General features: G+C 46.2%; 1 protein-coding gene across 11 annotated transcripts; it reads left to right on the forward strand.

The window, feature by feature from the left end:
- The first annotated feature begins 22 nt into the window (after window positions 1-22).
- LOC109458595 (serpin B9) lies at window positions 23-20055 on the forward strand. 11 transcript variants are annotated; one of them, XM_074335297.2, is made up of 8 exons: window positions 158-296; window positions 10735-11775; window positions 13352-13529; window positions 14384-14521; window positions 14881-14998; window positions 16496-16638; window positions 17928-18083; window positions 19242-20055. In XM_074335297.2, the coding sequence occupies exons 3-8, from the start codon at window positions 13362-13364 to the stop codon at window positions 19644-19646; spliced, it is 1128 nt and encodes a 375-aa protein (XP_074191398.2). In that variant the 5' UTR covers window positions 158-296; window positions 10735-11775; window positions 13352-13361; the 3' UTR covers window positions 19647-20055. The 11 variants fall into 11 exon arrangements, with proteins under 11 accessions (XP_074191396.2, XP_074191398.2, XP_074191401.2 ...); XM_088791402.1 differs by having other exon boundaries at window positions 185-323; XM_074335296.2 differs by lacking the exon at window positions 158-296 and adding an exon at window positions 338-6903.
- Window positions 20056-20257: the final 202 nt, after the last annotated feature.

Below are 20257 nucleotides of genomic sequence, written 5' to 3' on the forward strand. Positions count from 1 at the left end.
CCGCCCGGGATTCGCGATGCCAGGGGCCTGGTCGGGGAGGGGGAACCGCTGCGCGCGGAGCTCCTCCCAGGAGCGCGGCCTCACCCGCTGCCGGCTGCAGGGCAGCGCTCTGCCCGCCTCAAAGGCGCCCGCTGGCCCCGCCGCTGGCCCCGCCGCTGGCCCCGCCGCTGGCCCCGCCGCTGGCTCCGCCCTGTGCCGCTCCCCATCTCCCTTGGGTTGAAGCCGGGCCTGGGTTCACTGCTTTGTGGCGACTGGCGGGACCATCATGCTTAGAAGAGCGGGCACCCTCCAGGCAGGTGGGGTATCCAGGTGAACAGATGAAGGTCCATATCTTGGCTATTGTAAATAATGTTGCAATGAACATATGGCTACCTATATATTTTTGAAGTGTTTTTGATTTCTTCTGATAAATACCCAGAAGAATGGGTCATATGGTAGTTCTATTTTTAATTTTTTTGAGGAACTTTCATGTTGGTTTTCACAGTGGTTCCACCAATTTGTACTCCCACCAACAGTGCATGAGGGTTCCTTTACTCCATATTGTTGCCAACACTTGTTTGTTGACTTTTTGATAAGTCATTCAGTCTGACAGGTGTGAGATGATATTGTCTTTTTGATTTGCATTTCCTTGATGATTAGTGACGCTGAGCATCTTTCATGTTGATCATCTGTATGTCCTCTTGGGAGAAATGGCTATTCAGGTCCTCTGGCCATTTTTTAATGGGATTGTTTGTCATTTTGATGTTCACCTGTATTAAAAAGTACAAGATGGCAGTTATAAAAGTAGTCACAGGGCCGTAAAATACAGCATAGGGCTTATAGTCACTATTGTAATAATGATGTGTGGTGCCAGGTAGTTACTGGACTTACCGTGGTGATCACTTTGTGAGGTATACAAAATGTCTAAGCGCCATGCTGTACACCTGAAACTAATATGATATTATATGTCAACTGTAATTGAAAAATAAAATTTTCTCTCTCTGGCTCCATTTTCTCCCCCTCAGGAGGCTGGGGTCTCCTCTGGGGATGGGGAGGTTCCAGCTGGTGCCCCGGGTCTCCCTTCAGGGCCAGGTGAACCCCAGGGGGAGCTGGGAAGAGGGGAGACAGGAGGGCTTTGGGATGTAGGGAGCAGCAGTCTCAGCATAGGGGGGAAGTAACCAAGTGGGGTGAGAGATGGAGAAGGGAGGGGGCCTCAGGACCCCCCTAACTATGGACCAGTGGCTGCTGGGGCCATCCCCTCCAGGTGGGGACTTGGGGGACTGGGAGAGCTTTAGGACAATTGACTCAGAAGGTGGGGAACATTCCAGGGCCAATTGCCTCTTTCTCAAAATGATTAGATCAGGTAACTTTCAGTTGGCTCAGCTGCTTATGAGTCATAGCAGCCACCACCCTCTTGGTAGAAGTTTCCAAACTCACTTTAGGACAGCATCTTGGGGTACTGATGCCCCCACCAAGTACAAAGTGTGTTAGAAACAAAGGGACATCAGTGGTTAACGGGAGGACGTTTATGAAAGTGTTAGGCCCTCTTGTCAGGTGCTGCTAAAATTATTCTCAAGGTCTGTCAAACATTAAATCCTGCCACTTTAATGTCTTGCTTATACCTCATCTAGAAACACCCCTCCACTATTGTGTTGAGTCTATAGAACAAGTCTATTCAAGTAGGGTTGACCTAAAGGATGAGCCCTTACCTAATCCTGATGCTGAATGGTTTTGCAAGCAATTTTATGGATAAGGGTCTCAGGAAGGCTAGATATGCTACTGTGAGCTTATCAGATACCACTGAGGCTAATGCTTTACCAGCTAATACTTCTGCTCAAAAAGCAGAACTTATTGCCCTCATTAGAGCACTACAATTGGGCAAAGGACTCAGGCTAAATATTTACACTGATTCAAAATAGAGATAGAGCTCATTCATTGCCAGGGAGATTCAGATATAATCAAAGGAAACAATCAAGCAGATAAAGCAGCCAAAATTGCACAAAAGCCAACCCCTTATCCAGGCAGCCCTCATACCAAATGTCCAGCTTCCCAATTACACACTCAATTTCACCTTAGATTACAAGGGCAAAACAGATCTCACTCCACCCGCCCCTCCCACAGACACACCCCCCCACCCCCAGGATGGTTCACAGATAAGGAATGATTGTTCCTCCCAAAGTCTGAACAGTGGAAGGTTATCAAATATTTACATGACTTCCCAGTTAGGTGAAGATTCCTTATACAAGTTGATCTCCCATATCTTCATAAGAAAGGGATTATCTCAAACCACTAAAGAAGTAACCAGAGCGTGTGAACTTTGTGTTCCCAATGACCAAGGGAGCCACCCAATCCCACATCCTTTGTTAAAGCCAGTACAACACAAGGGATCATTTCCTGGGGGAGATCCGGCAAGTGGATTCCACCCAAATGCCATCATGCAAAGAATTTAAGTACTTATTAGTTTATTGATACTTTTACTGAGTGGATAGAAGCCTTCCCCACCCGGACTGAAAAAGCCTTAGAAGTTTCTAAGTTTTTACTTAAGGAAATTATGTCTAGATTTGGATTGCCAAGGAGCTTACAGAGTGACAACGGGCCCTCTTTCACTGCTAAAGTAACCCAACAAGTAGCCTTTGCTTTAGGAATTAAGTATCATCTTTACCCTTCCTAGAGGCCCCACTCTTCAGGGAAGGTAGAGAAAGCTAACCATGTCCTTAAGAAAACACTAGCTAAATTCTGCCAAGAAACTTCTGAAACATGGGTAACTCTCTTACCTATCACACTGTTAGTCCAGGTAGCCCCCAAGGACACCTTGAATTGAAGCCCTTTTGAAATGACTTATGGAAACCCTTTTGAAATGACTTATGGAAGCCCTTCTTAACTTCAGATTTGTATTTTAATAAAGAAATTCAACAGATACTATCTCATATCATTAAGCCAAGTACAAAAGGTACTCCAAAAGTACGACAATAGAATTCTGTCTAGTCCCCTAAGACTCCGTTAGACCTTCTACTACAACCAGGAGACCATGTCTCATTAAAAACTTGGAAGGAAGGGTCCCCAGAGAGTCAACTTCAAACCAAATGGAAGGGGCCTTACCAAGTTCTGTTAGGTACCCCCAAATGCTTTCAAATTACAAAGAATCAACAATTGGGTACATCTGTCTCGAATTGAACCTGTATCTTATGAGTCCCTGCAGGTCTCTCTAGAAAGCCAGACAAAAAGTGCGACCAATTCTTGTAAATCCATAGAAGACTACAAGCTTCTGTTCCAAAAGGAAAACAGATAAGTTAGACTTGTCGAGGGGCCTTCCCCAGGAGTCCATCCCCGCTCATCATGAAAGTTTTACTTAGCATTATATCCTTTTACTCTATATTAATGGACTGCCTAAGCCTACCATAGTAAAATAACTTTATTGTCAATTCTTCTTCGATTATCACTAAGGGAGAAAATATATCTAACTGCTGGGTCTGCCATTTGAGGCCTGAGAGTCTGGGAAATGCCCAAACTAACTTAAGAGCATGTCCCATAAATAATGGCACAATAAACCAATCTTATAATGGGCTTCTCCTCCCCTCTCTTTGTTTTCACATAATCAACTTCTCTACTCACAAATTTAATTATACTACCATCTCTTTACATTGTAAAATTAATATAGGGTACATACCCTTACAATGATACCCATACTAGTGACATAGACATCTACAAAGTTATAACTAATGTAAGTCAGAGGGTAACCCTCCCTCTAGAGGGACCTATATTTAAACCTCTAAACTGGTCTAACATTGTAACACAGCACAATTTTAAATTGGATTGAATCCCCATCCGTGTACTGATTTAAATCATGCTCCTGGGTCTAGCGGGGTTGGTTGTGCCTCACGGAAATTAGATTACATTCTTCAAGGAATATTACCTTCCATTAATAGGCTTCTGGCAACAAAGGATCCTCATATCCAGTCCTCTCTCGGGCCTTTATGCAATTTCCTAACTCTGCCCAGGACATTCCCATACCAATTTAATCAAATAAATCAAACTTCCTTCCCTGCTCCTTTGGGACTTTACTGGCTTTGCAGCACCCCTAACAATTTTCTTAAGGGACCTAGAGAGCCCCTTGAGGCATGAGCCACTCTCAACTAGACAATTCCGAACATAGGTCGGATTGCACCCTACGAACCATAGCCCCAGGAGGCATTACCATTCTTTTTTTTCTAAGTTTTAGGTGTACAAAGCAACATAATAGTTAGACATTTAAACCCCTCATAAAAGTGATAACCCACCCCCAAAGCTACTACCCTTCTGACAACTTATATAACTGGTATAATACCATTGACTATCTTCCTTATATTGAACTCCACATCCCATGCCTATATATATATATCTATATATTTAGTTATAGTTGACATTCAATATTATTCTACTTCAGCTTCAGGTGTACAGCACATTGCACAGTCTCTGAAGTGATCTCCCTGGTAAGTCCAGTGCCCATCTGGCACCTCACATGATCTTTACAACATTGGTGGTTATATACCCATACTGTATTAACTATCAATTTGTAGTTCTTAATACCTTCACCCTTTTCACCTGCCCCGAACCCCATTCCCTTCTATCACCCTGATAGATCTAGTACCTATCTGGCACCATACCTAGTTATTACAGTATTGTTGACTATATTCCTTATGCTATACCCTACATCCCCATGACTACAGTGTAACAACCAATTCATACTTCTTAATCCCTTCCCCTTTCATCCATCCTTAATCCCCCTCCCATCTTAAAGAAGTCCCTCTAAGATTCCTTGTAATAGTGGTTTGGTGGTGATGAACTCCTTCAGCTTTTTCTTCTCTGGGAAGCTCTTTATCTGCCCTTCAACTCTAAATGACAGCCTTGCTGGGTGGAGCAAACTTGGTTGTTTATTGTTGCTTTTTATCAGTTGGAATATTTCCTGCCACTCCCTTCTTGCCTGCAAAGTTTCTGTTGAAAAATCAGCTGCCAGTCTTATGGGGGCTCCCTTGTAGGAAACTAACTGCTTTTCTCTTGCTTTTTTAAAAAAAAAAAATGTTTTATTGGGGAATGTTGGGGAACAGTGTGTTTTTCCAGGGACCAGCAGCTCCAAGTCAAGTTGTTGTCCTTCAATCTAGTAGTGGAGGGCGCAGCTCAGCTCCAAGTCCAGTCACCATTTTCAGACTTCAGTTGCAGGGGGTGCAGCCCACCATCCCATGTGGGAATTGAACTTGCAAACTTGTTGTTAACAGCTCGTGTTCTAACCAACTGAGCCACCAAGCCACCCCTCTCTTGCTGCTTTTATGATTCTCTCTTTGTCTTTAACCTTTGACGTTTTAATTATGATGTGTGTTGGTGTTGGTCTCTTTGGGTTTATCTTGTTTGGGACTCTCTGTGCTTTCTGGGCTTGTATGTCTATTTCCTTCACCAGGTTAGGGAAGTTTTCTGTCATTATTTCTTCAAATAGGTTTTCAATTCCTTGTTCTCTCTCTCTCTTCTTCTGGTATGCCTATAATACAAACGTTAGTAAGTTAGATATTGTCTCAGAGGCCTCTTAAACTCTCCTCCATTTTTTGTACTCTTTTTTCTTTTTGCTGTTCTGGTTGGGTGTTTTCTGCTACCTTATCATCTACATCGCTGGTTGGATCCTCTACTTCATCTAATCTACTGTTGATTCCCTGTAATATATTCTTCATTTCCATTATTGTATCGTTTATTTCTCACTGCTTCTTTTTCATGGTTTTAATCTCCATTTTTATGCTTCCTATTTCTCTGTTAAAGTTCTCCCTGAGATCACTGAACATTCTTATAACCAGTGTTTGGAACTTAGCACCTGATAGATTGTTTATTTCCATTTCACTTAGTTCTTTGTTTGGAATTTTGTTCTGTTCTTTTATTTGGGATGTGTTTCTTTGTCTCCCCATTTTGGCTGCCTCCCTGTGTTTGTTTCTATGTATTAGGTAGAGCTGCTATGTCTTCCATTCTTAGTAGAGTGGCCTTATGTAGTAGGTGTGCTGTGGGGCTCAGTGGCGCAGTCTTTCTGGTCACCTGAGCCACGTGCTCCACGTGTGTCTCTTGTGTGGGTTGTATGTACCCTCCTCTTGTAGTTGAGCCTTGGTTGATAATTGCACATCAATGTGAAGGACTGACCCTTGGGCTCACTAGTTGTGAGGACTGGCCTTGACTATAGTGGAAGAGTTGTTGTGCAGGGGCTGATCCTACAGAGCAGGATCTGCCTCAACAGGGCTCTGGTGCTGCCCAATCTGCCCCTTGGGTGTGTTGTACTTGGAGACAGCTGGGTGATGCTCCAGCTCATTTTGAAGCTGGCCGCTGGGGGCACCAGCCGGACCACCTTGGAGGGGACCCGCTGTAGGTCAAGTTCAGCCACAGCCCGTGCCCCACACAGGGCCACCCAGTGGGACCCAGAAAGAAATCCGTAGGCGGTTGCTGTCTGTGCTGTGCTTGGAAGCACCTTGAGAGTCCAAACCAAAGCCGGCTGCCACTAGTGATGGTTTAGGGCAGCTCAGCCAGAGTTACAGGACACATTCAAGCCAGATGCTGCTTGTCTGGGTTCTGCGAACATTTGAACAACCCTAAGAAAGTCTGCAGCTTGAGCCAAGCCTGGCGATCTGCACATACAAAAACCACTGCAAGCGGCCTGGGTTGTGCCCATATGTTGGGTGGGGCCAGGTCTCAAATCACCATGATATGGCAAACTAATGGGGGAGACTCAGATATGGCGGCTGCCTGCATCTGCAAGTGGAGAAGGGAAGAGCTCAGCAAAGAAACAATGGCTTCCACCAGCTCCCCTATCCAGGAGAAAGCCACCTCTCCAGCCCCCATCCCAAGCTGGACAACTCAGTTCCCCACCATATGTTCCTGCTGCCTTTCTAGCTGCTGCCGCAGTGCTGGAGCTCAGAGCAAGTGAGTCTGTTGGTGGGTAAGTCTGTGTGCAGTCTCTTTAAGAGGAGCACCTGTGAGTGCAGCTGTACTCAGTCTCATTCAGTCACAATCTCTGCTGGTTTTCACAACCAGAAATTATGGGGACTTCTCTCCCTGGCACTGGGCAGGAGTGGGGCTGGGACCTCTCACTCCTCTGGGGGAGGGGGATCTCCACAGCTGAAATATGTCTCCCAATCTTTAGTGGTCACACAGGGGTATGGAACCAGCCCCACCCACGTCTCTGCCCTCCCTACCATTTGGCTTCTTCTGTGCATCCTTAGTTGAAAGGCTTCAGTTCAGCTTGATTTTAGGCAATTCTCATAATTGTTGTTTTGTAGATTAGTTGTAATTTTGATGTGGTCAGCATTACCATTCTTAATATAACAAAGACACACAGCTTAATTCTTACAGAGGCTATTGGAGCCTTTTGGGCCTTGAGCCTTGGTCCCATGCAGGATTTACCTATCATGAAATCACCCTTAGAGAAATAATTACATGAAGAGGGCTTTACGGACACTGCCCACACATTAGGGGCATTACAAATGTGATGCAGAGTCTCTGGTCCCGCTCTCAGCAGGTGGACACAGAATAAGGTGAGGCCAAAAAGGAACAACAATGGAGCCATTGATAGGGGAGTCATACCACTATATTCTCGATGGCAGCTGGTTGAGACACAAAAGCAAACATCTGCGAGTACCCCAACAAGGGGTCTTTCTGCACCCCAATCTCACTGGTGGCAGGGCAAGACACAGTAAATGGTATCAACATGATCTGCAATCCATAATCCGCTTGGTAACTGCACTTGCTCGCTGCAATCTGCGCTTGCTAGTGTAGCCATGGCAGTTATATTAGTGGTTAGTGGCTAACTGGTTAGAGCTGATGGCCAACTAGTCACAGCTGAGGGCCATCTACTACCTGAGCCAGCACCTTTTCTCATGAGGTCAAGAGCCTGGAAACTGCTCTCTGGGACTCCGTCCCTACAACAAACCTCTTGTCGTGCGGGAGACCCTGCTCGCTGCGCCATTTGTCGTGTGCAGAGGCCTGCTCGCCGCGCCATTTGTCATGCGGGGTGGCCTGCGGGGTCTCTGGTCCCGCTCCCCACATAAGAATGCAGGATATGGTGAGGCCAAAAAGGAACACCCACGGAGCCATAGGTAGGGGAGTCATACCACTATGGTCTCACTGGAGGCTGGGCCCACTGGACGCGCGACCTGCCGTCAGCCTTTCCGCAACCGACCGACGACTCTCCTCCACTCTCTCGACTCTGTTCCTCTCCTCTCTTCCGCTCTCCTCGGCTCTCCTCTTCCACTCTCCTCGGCTCTGCTCGGCTCCTCGGCAATCCTCGGCAGTCCTCAGCTCTCCTCCGTAGCAGTTATACCAGCGGCCAATCAGCTAACCGGCCACAGCTGACGGTCAATCAGCCACAGCCAACAGCCATCCACCACCCGAGCCAGCACCCTTCTATGTGAGGCTGAGAGCCTGTAAACTACTCTCTGGGGCTCTGTCCCCACACCTCTCTAAGTTGATGAGCAAATGTTGTTGATGACAACCGACTAGCCAAACAAGGGGGGTGTAGATGCTGTTATCAATAAAACCTGCTGCACTTATGTTACCGAAGAGTGGGCTCTTCTTGGCACGGTGTCCAGGTTCTTGGCGCCTCAAGCAAAGAACTGAATGAGACACAGAAATAAAGTGGTGAAAGAATACTTTATTAGTGTCATGCGGGGTCTCTGGTCCTGCTCCCCACACAAGAACGTAGGATATGGTGAGGCCAAAAAGGAACACCCACGGAGCCATGGATGGGGTTTCATAGCACTACAGTCTTGCTGGCAGCTGGGTTGGAGACACAGGAAGCATGCTTCACATGATCTGCAATCCACCATCCGCTTCTCTGCCAACAATCAACCCCCTAGCGCAGCCACGGCAGTTATATTAGTGGCTAATGGCTAACCGGTAACAGCTGATGACCACCCAGCCACAGTGGATGGCCATCTGATTACAGCTGATGGCCATCTAATAACCGAGACAGCACCTTTCCACGTGAGGCCGAGAGCCTGGAAACTGCCTCTGAGACTCTGTCCCCACAATTAGAAGAGACAGTACACTCCAAAAAAATAGGAGTGGACCCAAGCAGCAGAGAATGGCTCAAGGGCTCATTATTAAAAGAAAAAGAACACTCCAAAGGGTTTGGAGCGGGTCCTGAGGAAAGGCAAGGCTCAAGAGACTCAAAGAGCTCAGATTGGTGAGGACTTGGAGTTTTCATCCTTTCCTCTCTAGAATGGGCTGTTCCTTTCCAGACATGGGACCACTTGATTGACACCTGTGATTGACAAGAGGCTATTACCTCATCTTTTCAGATGCCTATGTTCTTTCCCAGAATTCAGTCTGTTATAATGAACTTCCAGGCATATGTATGATACTCTAATGATGGTATAATGAGGCCCAGGTGAAATGAAGGTTGTTATGGTCTTTACTGAGAAGGTGTGAGTGGCTGGTTTAATCTAGTTGGGTATTTTGTACCCATTTGTTCCTCATAGGAGTAGATAATTACAATGAAAAGGGGAAGTTTTGGGCGGAGAGGGGTGGTCTTTTGGGTAGTCACATTCTATGGGTTGTGCAGGAATGCAGAGACCCGATACCTAGCTCTAACTGCCTGCCTTGTTTTCCCCTTGAGAGACATGATCCCCATAAAATCTTTATGGGTAGTTGAAGGACAGAAGGTCTTTTTTTCCGTATCTGCTTCCTGGTGGACAGGGGCTATGGGGACAGAGCCAGGAGAGCAGTTTCCAGGCTTTTGGCTTCATGTGGAAAGGTGCTGACTTGAGTAGTAGATGGCCATCAGCTGTGACTAGTTGGTCATCAGCTGTAACCAGTTAGCCATTAGCCACTAATATAACTGCCGTGGCTATGCTAGGGGGTTGGATGGTTGGCAGAGAAGCAAACCTCAGACTGCGGATCACGTGACCCCTGCTTCCTGTGTCTCCAACCCAGCCGCCAGCGAGGATATAGTGGTGTGAACCCCCTATCCATGGCTCCATTGGTGTTACTTTTTGGCCTCACCATATCCTGCATTCTTGTGTGGGGAGCGGGACCAGAGACCCCGCATGACAGGGGCGCAGAGCTCTCCCTACCTATTAGGGAATTCATGGAACTCTCTCCCTATCTGATCTTAGATGAGAGGAAGGGGTCTTGAGATTCACCTGGAAGACCGTGGTGGCTTCTTTGGTTGCTACTGGCAATTTTGCTGGGGTATCCTCTGTATCCCCAAGGCTCCTGAATCAGGAGAAATAGATTTTAATTAATAAATCTGTTAGCTCTGTAGAGCCTGTGGCCATTCAACAAGTCATTCAGGTGTTGTTAATTGTCCAGGAGTTAGGCCCGGAATGGCTAGGAGAGAACATTAGGCTTCAATGATTACAATCAACAAGTATAAATCACAAGTTTTAGGGTAATTATCTAAAGCAGGGGTAGGAGCTAAAAAACTTGAGAAAAGGAAATTTGAGAGGGAAACTTAAAATTTCTATAGGAAAGAAAACTTAAAAGTTTTTCAATGGGGACGAGCTACTCAGTGGCCCGTATCACTTACATAAACAGTTCTGGAACTGTAGAAACCAACATGAAAAAAATATATAATCAAGCTTAATGCTTGCATTGCTATAACAAAGAAAACAAAGATTTACAAAACACACTTAAGGGATGGTTTCCTGGTTTTACCTGGCTATTGCCCTTTTTAGGACCACTAGTATCCTTAGTTTTACTGTTAATCTTTGGACTTTGTATTTTTATTCTTCTTATCAAATTCGTATCTTCCAGGCTACAATTTCATGTGAAGATGATGGTCACACAGGACTTCTAATCAGTTCCAGTAACAAACCAGAATTCATGTTCTGAGCCCCTGGTTTCCCTAGAAGACTCTTCCAAAGATTTTTATTCCCAACAGAGAGGACTACCGCCCTTTCTCAGCCTAACAGAAGTAACAAAAGACAGATTTTTTCATCCTTCAACAACCGTTTAAGATTAAGGGAATAAAATCGCTGAGGGGGGAAATAATAGAGGGAAGGGGCAGAGGGACTATTTTGACAGAAGAAGGAAGTAGGAAGTTGGATTCCAAGCCTGCTACCTGCCTGCTACCAGACACAGATCTCAGGCACACAGTAATCAATCACACAGAACAGACCATCTGTAGCCTATGGAGCAAAGACATTCCATTCTAATGGCCATTCCCGAAATTACACCTACTACACACTAGCCACAGGCTGTACCTTACAAAAACTAAGCATAAGCCTGCCCCTATTCTTTTTGTCTCTTGCTTCTTTCCTCCTTTCCCCCACACCAGGAACTTTTCCATGGGAACAAGAAACACCTATAAACCCTACACAAATGGGCAGAGGAGTCTCTCTTCCACTAGGGGTTAGAGACCACCACTCCATCTGTGGAGTAGCTGTGGGGACAGAGCCCCAGAAAGTAGTTTACAGGCTCTCAGCCTCACGTGGAGGGGTGCTGGCTCGGGTGGTAGATGGCCATGGGCTGTGGCTGATTGGCCATCGGCTGTGGCCGGTTAGCTGATTGGCCGCTGGTATAAATGCTGCGGCTACAGAGGAGAGCCGAGGACTGCCGAGGAGAGCCGAGGACTGCCGAGGAGAGCCGAGGACTGCCGAGGAGAGCCGAGGACTGCCGAGGAGAGCCGAGGACTGCCGAGGAGAGCCGAGGACTGCCGAGGAGAGCCGAGGACTGCCGAGGAGAGCCGAGGACTGCCGAGGAGTCGAGGAGAGTGGAGGAGAGTCGGTCGGTCGGCAGAAAAACAGACAGCAGGTCGCGCGTCCAGTGGGCCCAGCCTCCAGTGAGACTATAGTGGTATGACTCCCCTACCTACGGCTCCGTGGGTGTTCCTTTTTGGCCTCACCATATCCTGAGTTCTTGTGTGGGGAGCAGGAGCAGAGACCCCGCAGGCCGCCCCGCCCGAAAAATGGCGCAGGGAGCAGGGTCTCCCACATGACAGTAGCCTTTTCTTGCTTACACTCTGCGAAACAAACTTACTTTCACTTTAAACTCTACCCTGACATTTGAGGGCGTTTTTTCCAACCCAGGCCTGCAGGGAGGGGCTTTGGTGACCCTGCCGCTAACCACCAAGGGCTCCGCCCCGGCACCCCACCCACGCGCTGAGGTTCGGCATGTGCGCAATTCTCCCCAGGGCCAGCGGGCCTGGGTTTAAGATCGGTGGGAGGCGAAGACCAGGGCAAACCGGAGGCGCAGGACGGCAGAGGGCCAGGTCTGCGGTTCCGGTGGTGAGGGTCTAGGCTCGAGGGCCGGACAGCAGGAGTGCGGAGGTGCTGAAGGTGGGGGCATCTCGGGGCAGGTCGGGGTCGGAGGGAGGAGACCTCCAGGCTACCATTTAGAGACCCAGCGCGAGGACGCAAGGGCTCTCTCTGTGGAAAGCGAACCCCAGAGGGCGGGCCTTCTTCTTGTTTACAGAAACCCGGCTCTTTGGATCGCAGCTCGTCTGTAGCACAGTTGGGGTTTGGCTGTGTCTGGTCCCAGGGCCTGTGCCTGGTGGTTTCCAGTAAGCCTCAGATACTGCCCACCCTCAGTGTCTTCTCTCTGCCCTCTGATGCCTCTTCCGGAGCTGCAGCGTCGCCCCCTTCCCCTCTGCGGGTCCTCACCCGGGAGCCCCGTTCCCACCGGCCTGCCCTAATTTCTCACTCTTCTCTGTTTCGGATGCACAGGACCTCTGCCCTCCCTCTTCTCTGTCCTGCTAAAATCACCATTCCCCAGTTGCAAACCCAAACACTTCTCATCCATCCTAATTCTTTCATTAATTCAGTAAAATTTATTGAGCCCTTCCTGTTTCCTGCGCGCTCAGACCCGCCAGACAGCCCTTGCCTTCAGAGCGTCCATGTAGTGGGACCAGGACCAATTGAAGAAGGAATTACAATAGAGACTGGGGCTTGATGCTGGGGAGAGAGTGGGTGGAAGGAGTGCAGGGAACTGTGTCTAGAGGACGAATCAGAAGCCTCCTGAGGATGTGATGTTGGGGCCATTACGCTGCTGAAAGGGATGGGAGTCAGCTGACGTGTTTTCAAAGGCTCAGAGGTGGCTCTGGGGATTGGAAAGGTTTCTGGGTGGCTAGAGGTGGAAGCTGAATGGGGGGGGGGGTGCCAGGTGGTGGAGGATGTGCCATTTAAATCAAGGGGGCTTTGAGCTTGTGAGTTTGATCTACTGCCACTACCACACTTACTTAATTACCCGAAAATTTGGACTTGAATTATTTTCTACACGGAGAGCAACAGTAAATGGATTTTCCTCACTGAAAATATTTATGAGTTTTAAAATTAAAAAACAGTACAGTTTCAAACTTATCATGTATTAGGTCAATAACATCCAGAGATGTATCGAGCAGCCTTTCTCTTTATTCTCTTTATTCTGCTTCCAGCTCCTGCATCATGGATGCTCTTTCTGAAGCAAATGGCTTCTTTGCCCTCCACCTTCTAAAGGTACTATGTCAAGACGATCCTTCTCACAATGTGTTTTATTCTCCTGTGAGCATCTCCTCTGCCCTGGCCATGGTCTTCCTGGGGGCAAGAGGAAACACCGCTGCTGAGATGGCCCAGGTAAACCTGCCTCTGTGTCCCCTGGGAGAAAGAGGGGACTGCCTTTTTCGTTATTCTGTTCTTTGTAACTATAAATATTCACTGGTCCTCTGTGTGTGTGTGTGGGGGGGGGGGGGTTCTTCATACTTGATGAAGTTTCCTCTGTTTTAGGCTAGCCAGCTTGTGAACCCTTAAAGGAGTGATTTCTGAGAGCCCCCAAATTGTGTGGTGACTTTAGGAGGTGTGACATTGAGAGTTCCTTATACCCTATTGTTAGACTAGACAATAACGGGCACTCCAGGACTAGCTCTTGGTTTCTAAGTTGTCAGAGATTCAAAGCGATGTGTTTCCCACTATTTCTGTATTTCTGCCCATTTTGTTTGAATTTTTAATGCATTTAACTACATTTTTGGGGGTAACTTTCCTCTAGTTAGTACATACTCAAGCTTTCATTGGGATGCAAGATTTTTCAATAACTTCTTTTCTGACGCCTTCTTGTCTTGTCATTTTTCCCTGTTACTCATCTTTATATGAAAAAGATCTATTTAGGCAGAAAGCCAACTCTTTTGCTCCTCTTCATTCCTTATTCTCCTTCCTTCATTCTCTTCCTGCCTCCCTCCTTCCCTCCCCCCTCCTTCCCTCCCCCCTCCTTCCCTCCCCCCTCCTTCCCTCTTTCTCTGTTATTTTCCCTCTGCATCTTCCCTCTACCCCCTCAAGGTGTTGCTTCTCTAGTACATCCTAAATACCCACTTTAAATAAAAAACAATGTCCTTTTAAAGGAAAATTGGGAGGAGAATTTAAGAAAAAATTTGCTTACAATTTTTTTTTGAGATCCAAGAACAATGTTGACAATTTTAAATTATTTTTCTCAACAGGTGCTTTTTTTAAACACACAGAAGGATATTCATGGGGGTTTCCAGTCACTTCTTGCTGAAGTGAACAAACCTGGCACTAAATACTTGCTCAGAGTGGCCAACAGGCTCTTTGGAGAAAAGACGTATGAATTCCTCTCAGTAAGTTGAATCAACAGAACAATAAAAGTTGTATTTAAAGTATAGAGTCAAAGCGAAAGACACTAGAGATCTGAAGCTTATGGTAAACATTGTTTTAAAAAATCATACTTCTATAACTATAACTTGAATATTTAAAATGTGACTACTTCCAATATTCATTTATCCCTTTCTGGTATTCATGGCTTAGTACTTGCTTATTTATAAACTCAGATAGTTTAAGATCTCGTTGACTAAGATATGGTCACTTTGAAGAGATGTATGCTCCTTTTTATAAAAACCATGTAATTTGCAGGATTTTTGGCAACTTGCTGATACTTTATTTCGGACTGTAGCCTCATTGAACACTTTTCTCTCCAAAGACCTTTAAGGAATCCTGTCTTCGGTTCTACGATGCTGAGCTGGAGCAGCTTTCCTTTGCCAAAGCTGCAGAGCCGTCCAGGAAACATATCAACACTTGGGTCTCAAAAAAGACTGAAGGTCAGAATCGCATGGTATTCCCCCTTCGTCACCCCCCTCTCCCTTCTCCTCTCCCTCCCCCTCCTCCCCTTCCTTCTCTCTCTCATCTTCCCACTCCTGCTCTGCTCCCTGCTCCTCTCCCTTCTCCTGCCCCTCCTCTTCCTGCTTCTCTGGTTTCACTAGTGTTTCAGAGGGTCAGAGTAAGGTGATAGGCTGGCCCTCATGGAAGAGTTGAACCTTAATCTACTCACAGATGCTCAGCAGGTCAACAACAGAGACTTAATGTTGTCCATTCTCCCAGGACCAGAGTGACTGATACAGATGTCGAAAGAAACTCACAGGCCACATTTCCAGTTTAATAACTGCAAGTGGACATGCTTTTACTTGGGCTGTAAGGCTCACATGCTGGGTGAATCCGTCATCTCTGTAGGAAGGAGACTCGTGGTCAAATCTTCCCTGAGTCATACACTTGGGCCTCCTCTTTCCAGATTCTCTGTGTCCCTCCATCACCACCGTCTTCATTCTACACGTTAAGCTTACTTATTCTACTGCTTCTTTCATGTCTTGCACTTGCATTCCCTGAGTTAGACTTGATAGACCTTGTTGTGACAGGCCCACTGCAAACCCTGGGTGAGGACTGTTCGGTTCTTCAGACTGAAATCACCCTTTGTGTAGGGTTGAGCCTTATGTGTTTTCATTTCAGAGAGTGGCATGTTCGGATCTTGGACCCCTCGATCCATGGTAGTGTGATGTTTTAACCATTCAGGCCCCTCTGTACCAACCATACTTAGTACCACTGGGAACGTTCCTATTGCTGTTAATAAACAAGACAGTAATGTCTTGTCCTGTTACCACTTGAAATATTTACCGCTTATGCCATCTGGAGGCAGTGAATTAGCAGAGATGTTCTTACTACATTGAAAAGGTACACCTTGATATCCAGGGGAAGAGGGATTATCCTTCTCTTTTCCACCTTAGCTTTTCCAGGAATGTCTTGTGTTGTGTTTGGAGGATCAAATAGTGAAATCTCTTCTAGAGGCTTCCAGAAGCTTCTCAATACACCTGCTGCCCATTGCCAGCTATTTCCCCTTTGAGCCATTCATTCTGGCTTCCTGAGGCGTGTCCACACGTGGTTGTGGAATGTTATCAGTGCATGTAGCTTTGGAGCATTAGGTACAACCCTCCACTTAACCACTTGAAATAACAAGGCCCCTCCAGCCCATCTCTCATTTCCTGCTTGTTTTGTTCTCCAACCTGGTGTAGTGTTTTCCCTACGTGATTTAGAAGTGTTTCAACACCACTAACTTTGTAGATGCTCCTGAAGTATTGGTGATCACGAATGCCACTTGTATGTGTTGTTTTCGACCTCTGTATGTCGCAAATCAAACTTAGCAAATTTGAAAAACGTATGTTCGGTTCTTGACTAACAATCAAGGAGCTGCCGATAAACCTTACCATGGTTTACTAATCATGCTTTTATAACAATCGACTGAATATCTTCTCTCCTTTTCCCAAAAGGTAAAATTCGGGACTTGTTGCCAGGTAACTCTATTGACGAACAGACCAAGTTGGTTCTTGTCAACGCCATCTACTTCAAAGGAAGATGGACTGAAGAGTTTGACAAAACATGCACAATGGAAATGCCTTTTAAAATAAACCAGGTGGGGGAAGCTTTCAAAAGTCCAGCTAGTTTGATGAAAGAATTGAATGGAAAAATTTAACTTTGTAGAAGCATAAATGATTGTTTAAAAATAATTGAAACAACACATTTCTGAATGAAATTTTAAACTCAGTAGAAAAGAACTAAAGGATTAAAAATATTTGTTGCCTGTAATTGTTTGCATTTTATCACTGCCCTTGTTGCCTCTGATAATTTCTCATACATTCATCGCTGACACCTAGTTCTGCCAACTTTAAGCCCAAGTTGTTCAGATGGAAAGCAAAACAAATTAGGTGTAAAGGAAATGTGACATATGTGTGTGTTAGGGAGATAGAGACAGAGAATGTGAAAACATAATGTTTAATCAGGTATTCTAAATATTAAAATAAATATAGGTTGAATTTCTGTTAATGTATCATCATTCATAAATTATTTATAAATTTCTAACATGAAATCTAAGACGTTGAAGTATAACTTCAATTCAGGCAGTCATTAAAATAGCCAAATCCCCCAGGCCCTAAAATATACCATTTTAATAAAATTAGGAAACTTACACAGGTAGCACCTGACTCCCTTTTTCTTGGTATAAGGTGTACTTTATATAATCCGCTCTCTTGTTGCAAAATGGGGAGGGGGAGAACTGTTCCAGCATTAATTTTAGAAACTATTCTAAATTTTACAGTCGGTAGTGCGTATCAACTTTTAAAAGTTAATGTAATAAGTACAATAGTTCAAGTAACTTCTGCATGCATATACCTTTTAATAATTTGCAAACTATTGCCTTGGGTTAGAGTATCAGAATTCGGACAATGGAATTGAAATGCATGAAGGTATGTGTGGTTCTGTATACTTGCTGCCACACCGCTTTCTGAGAAGGCATCTCCATCCACACGCCAATCACAGTGCTGTGAAACTATAAGTTTCATCCCACTTTACCATAAAACCTTTTCCTAATTAAATAGAAATCATTTGATTATATTATTTGCTAAGTTTATTTGTGGGGCATGTTTTAAATGAGGAAAGTCCGTCTTCCCCCTCTGGAAAATTCGGAGTAGCACATTCATTCAGCTGAATAAATCATCTTCTTAAGGTGCCATGGCAAGCACCAGGTCCACTCACAACCGATACCTTGTAATGATGATGGAGGAGTGGGTGTCAGCTGGAGTACAAGTATTGTTTCCATCGCGGGTGCTAAAAACGCTCCAGGAGTCAACTGCGCTCTTTGGAAATGCTCACTGCCCTTTCCAGGGTCTGTTTTGACATCAGTGCTCATGTGTGTATCCCTGTCAGAAGGAGCAAAGGCCGGTGCAGATGATGATGCAGGAAGCAGAGTTCAACCTCGCCTACATCAAAGAGGTGCAGGCCCAGGTCCTGGAGCTGCCCTACGAGGGCAAGGAGCTGAGCATGCTCATCGTGCTCCCGGATGACGACGTGGACCTGAGCTCGGTGAGCTGGACCAGGTGACCCCTTCGTGTCCTTCCTTAGCGGATAGACTGCAGCACTGCTTTCACCTGTTGTGTTTGCCTTTCCAGTTAGGGTTTAGGGATGCGGGCGGCCAGCTGTGGAGCGCGGTACTCAGAAGGTGGGCGCTGGCTCAAACTGTCACTCAGGACCCCCTCCTCCCATTAGTACCTATGTGACCTCACCAAGTTCTTTACCACACCTCGGCCTCTGTTTTCTCATCTCTAAACGGGATAATGACGCTATCTCCCTGGTAGGGTTTTAAAGAAGACAAAATGGAAGTGATTCAGGGAACAAGCTTAGCACATTGTCAGGTACATAGAAGCCCTGTGTAAATGGGATCCACTATTCTTTTCATAGTCATTGTTATTAGCATTCTATTTTAAAAACTGAGAAGCGTTGTCTCGATCCAGAACCTGAAACAGTGAATGAGAAAATCTTACACATTGACTTAACAAGGGGGAAGGGGATGAGGGTGGCGGCCAGCACTCAGGGCACAGAGCCAGGAACAGCCCAAAATGGCACTTGCCACCCACCTTGTTTTCTTTCCGCATGGGTTCTCAGGGTGAGGGGATCAAGCATTGCCTAGGAGGTTCTAGGCCCCACACTAGCGTTGGGGTGCAGGCAGTGCACCCATGTCCCAAGGGGCCTGTGTGAGTGAAGCTACAGCGTTTGCTCTCCCTCGGTCCATCTCCCTGTGACATCTCTTGTCCAGAAAGCATGCTGGATGCCCCTCTGGGCAGCTTTCCCTTCATGGGGGTCTATGCTGGGCACCATATCTTTTCCAATCTTTTTTCTTAGCAGCAGTGTCTTGTTGTCTTCAAACCAAAAATAGTTAAAAGGAAAAAAGCACGCACAGCTGGGCATTGACAATTGTCAGGGTAAGAGAACTTCTCTCAGAAGTTGCTGGGTCAGGAGAGGAGCCGCCAAGGCCTTTGTGCCTCTAGGCGGTCTGAGGTCTCCCCTCTTGGCTAGGAAGCCGTGTGTGTAACAGCACAAGTGCAAGGTCTCACAGTTGCCGCTGGTCCTGTGTGACCATCAACACCCATCATCTATAGGAGAGGAAAGCATACTTGCGTATGTCTGTGTGCATATTTATACGGGCTGAAGGATGAATCCTGAAGTCTAACTCTGGTCTTTCAGGTGGAAAAAAATCTCACTTTTGAGAAATTCATAGCGTGGACCAAGCCATACTGTATGAAGTGTACAGAAGTTGAAGTTCTCCTCCCAAGATTTAAACTGGAAGAGGATTATGACATGGAATCTGTGCTCCAACGTTTGGGACTAATTGATGCCTTTCAAGAGGGCAAGGCTGACTTTTCCGCAATGTCAGCCAAGAGAGACCTGTGTCTGTCCAAGTTTGTGCACAAGGCTTTTGTGGAGGTGAACGAGGAGGGCACGGAGGCCGCGGCTGCTTCGGCCAGTGTGGTTGTGGAATGTTGCTTGGAAGATGGGCCCAGGTTCTGTGCAGACCACCCCTTCCTTTTCTTCATCAGGCACAACAAAGCCGACTGCATTCTGTTCTGTGGCAGATTTTGCTCCCCATAAGGGGGTGCACTTACTGTGCCTGTGAGCCGTTCCCTCTTTCTGTGTCCCCAAATCTCACTCTACAGCTTGATCACAGCCAAGTGCAAAGGTGAGGGCAGATTCCTCATCTGCTGAACGATTTGCCGTGTTCTCCTCACTCAGCTGCCCCCATACTGACCGCTCATTTACACCACTTAACCAAGATCGTGGGACACATACCTCAATGAGTCCCTGTTGTATCTAAGATACAGTCCAAATCCCGTAGGCGGGCATGCGAAGTTTTCCTATATGGCCCTAGATATTCCCCACGTATTCCTCATGCAATTCATTCTAGTTACACTGTGCTCTGCCCTGTACCTCAAGTCTTGTCACATACTTGCCTTAGCCTGACTGTTTCAATTGTAATAAAGCTGCTAGCTATTGGACTGTTTTATCGTTTTTCTGGTGCTTGGAGTTCCTAGGAAGTTTCTTAGTGCACATTTTTATTTTATCATTTTTGCAACATTCACGCATCACCAAGTATATGCTAAACACTGTATCAGGCTCTGGGGATCTTTTGACACCTGGTTTTTAATACCCGTGCTTGAATGATGTCACTTTTACATCAACCATGTTGTGTAACTTATCACGTG

Source organism: Rhinolophus sinicus, chromosome 14 (assembly GCF_057876585.1).
Source record: "Rhinolophus sinicus isolate RSI-liver-muscle chromosome 14, RSI-T2T, whole genome shotgun sequence".
NCBI classification, from domain to species: Eukaryota; Metazoa; Chordata; class Mammalia; order Chiroptera; family Rhinolophidae; genus Rhinolophus; species Rhinolophus sinicus.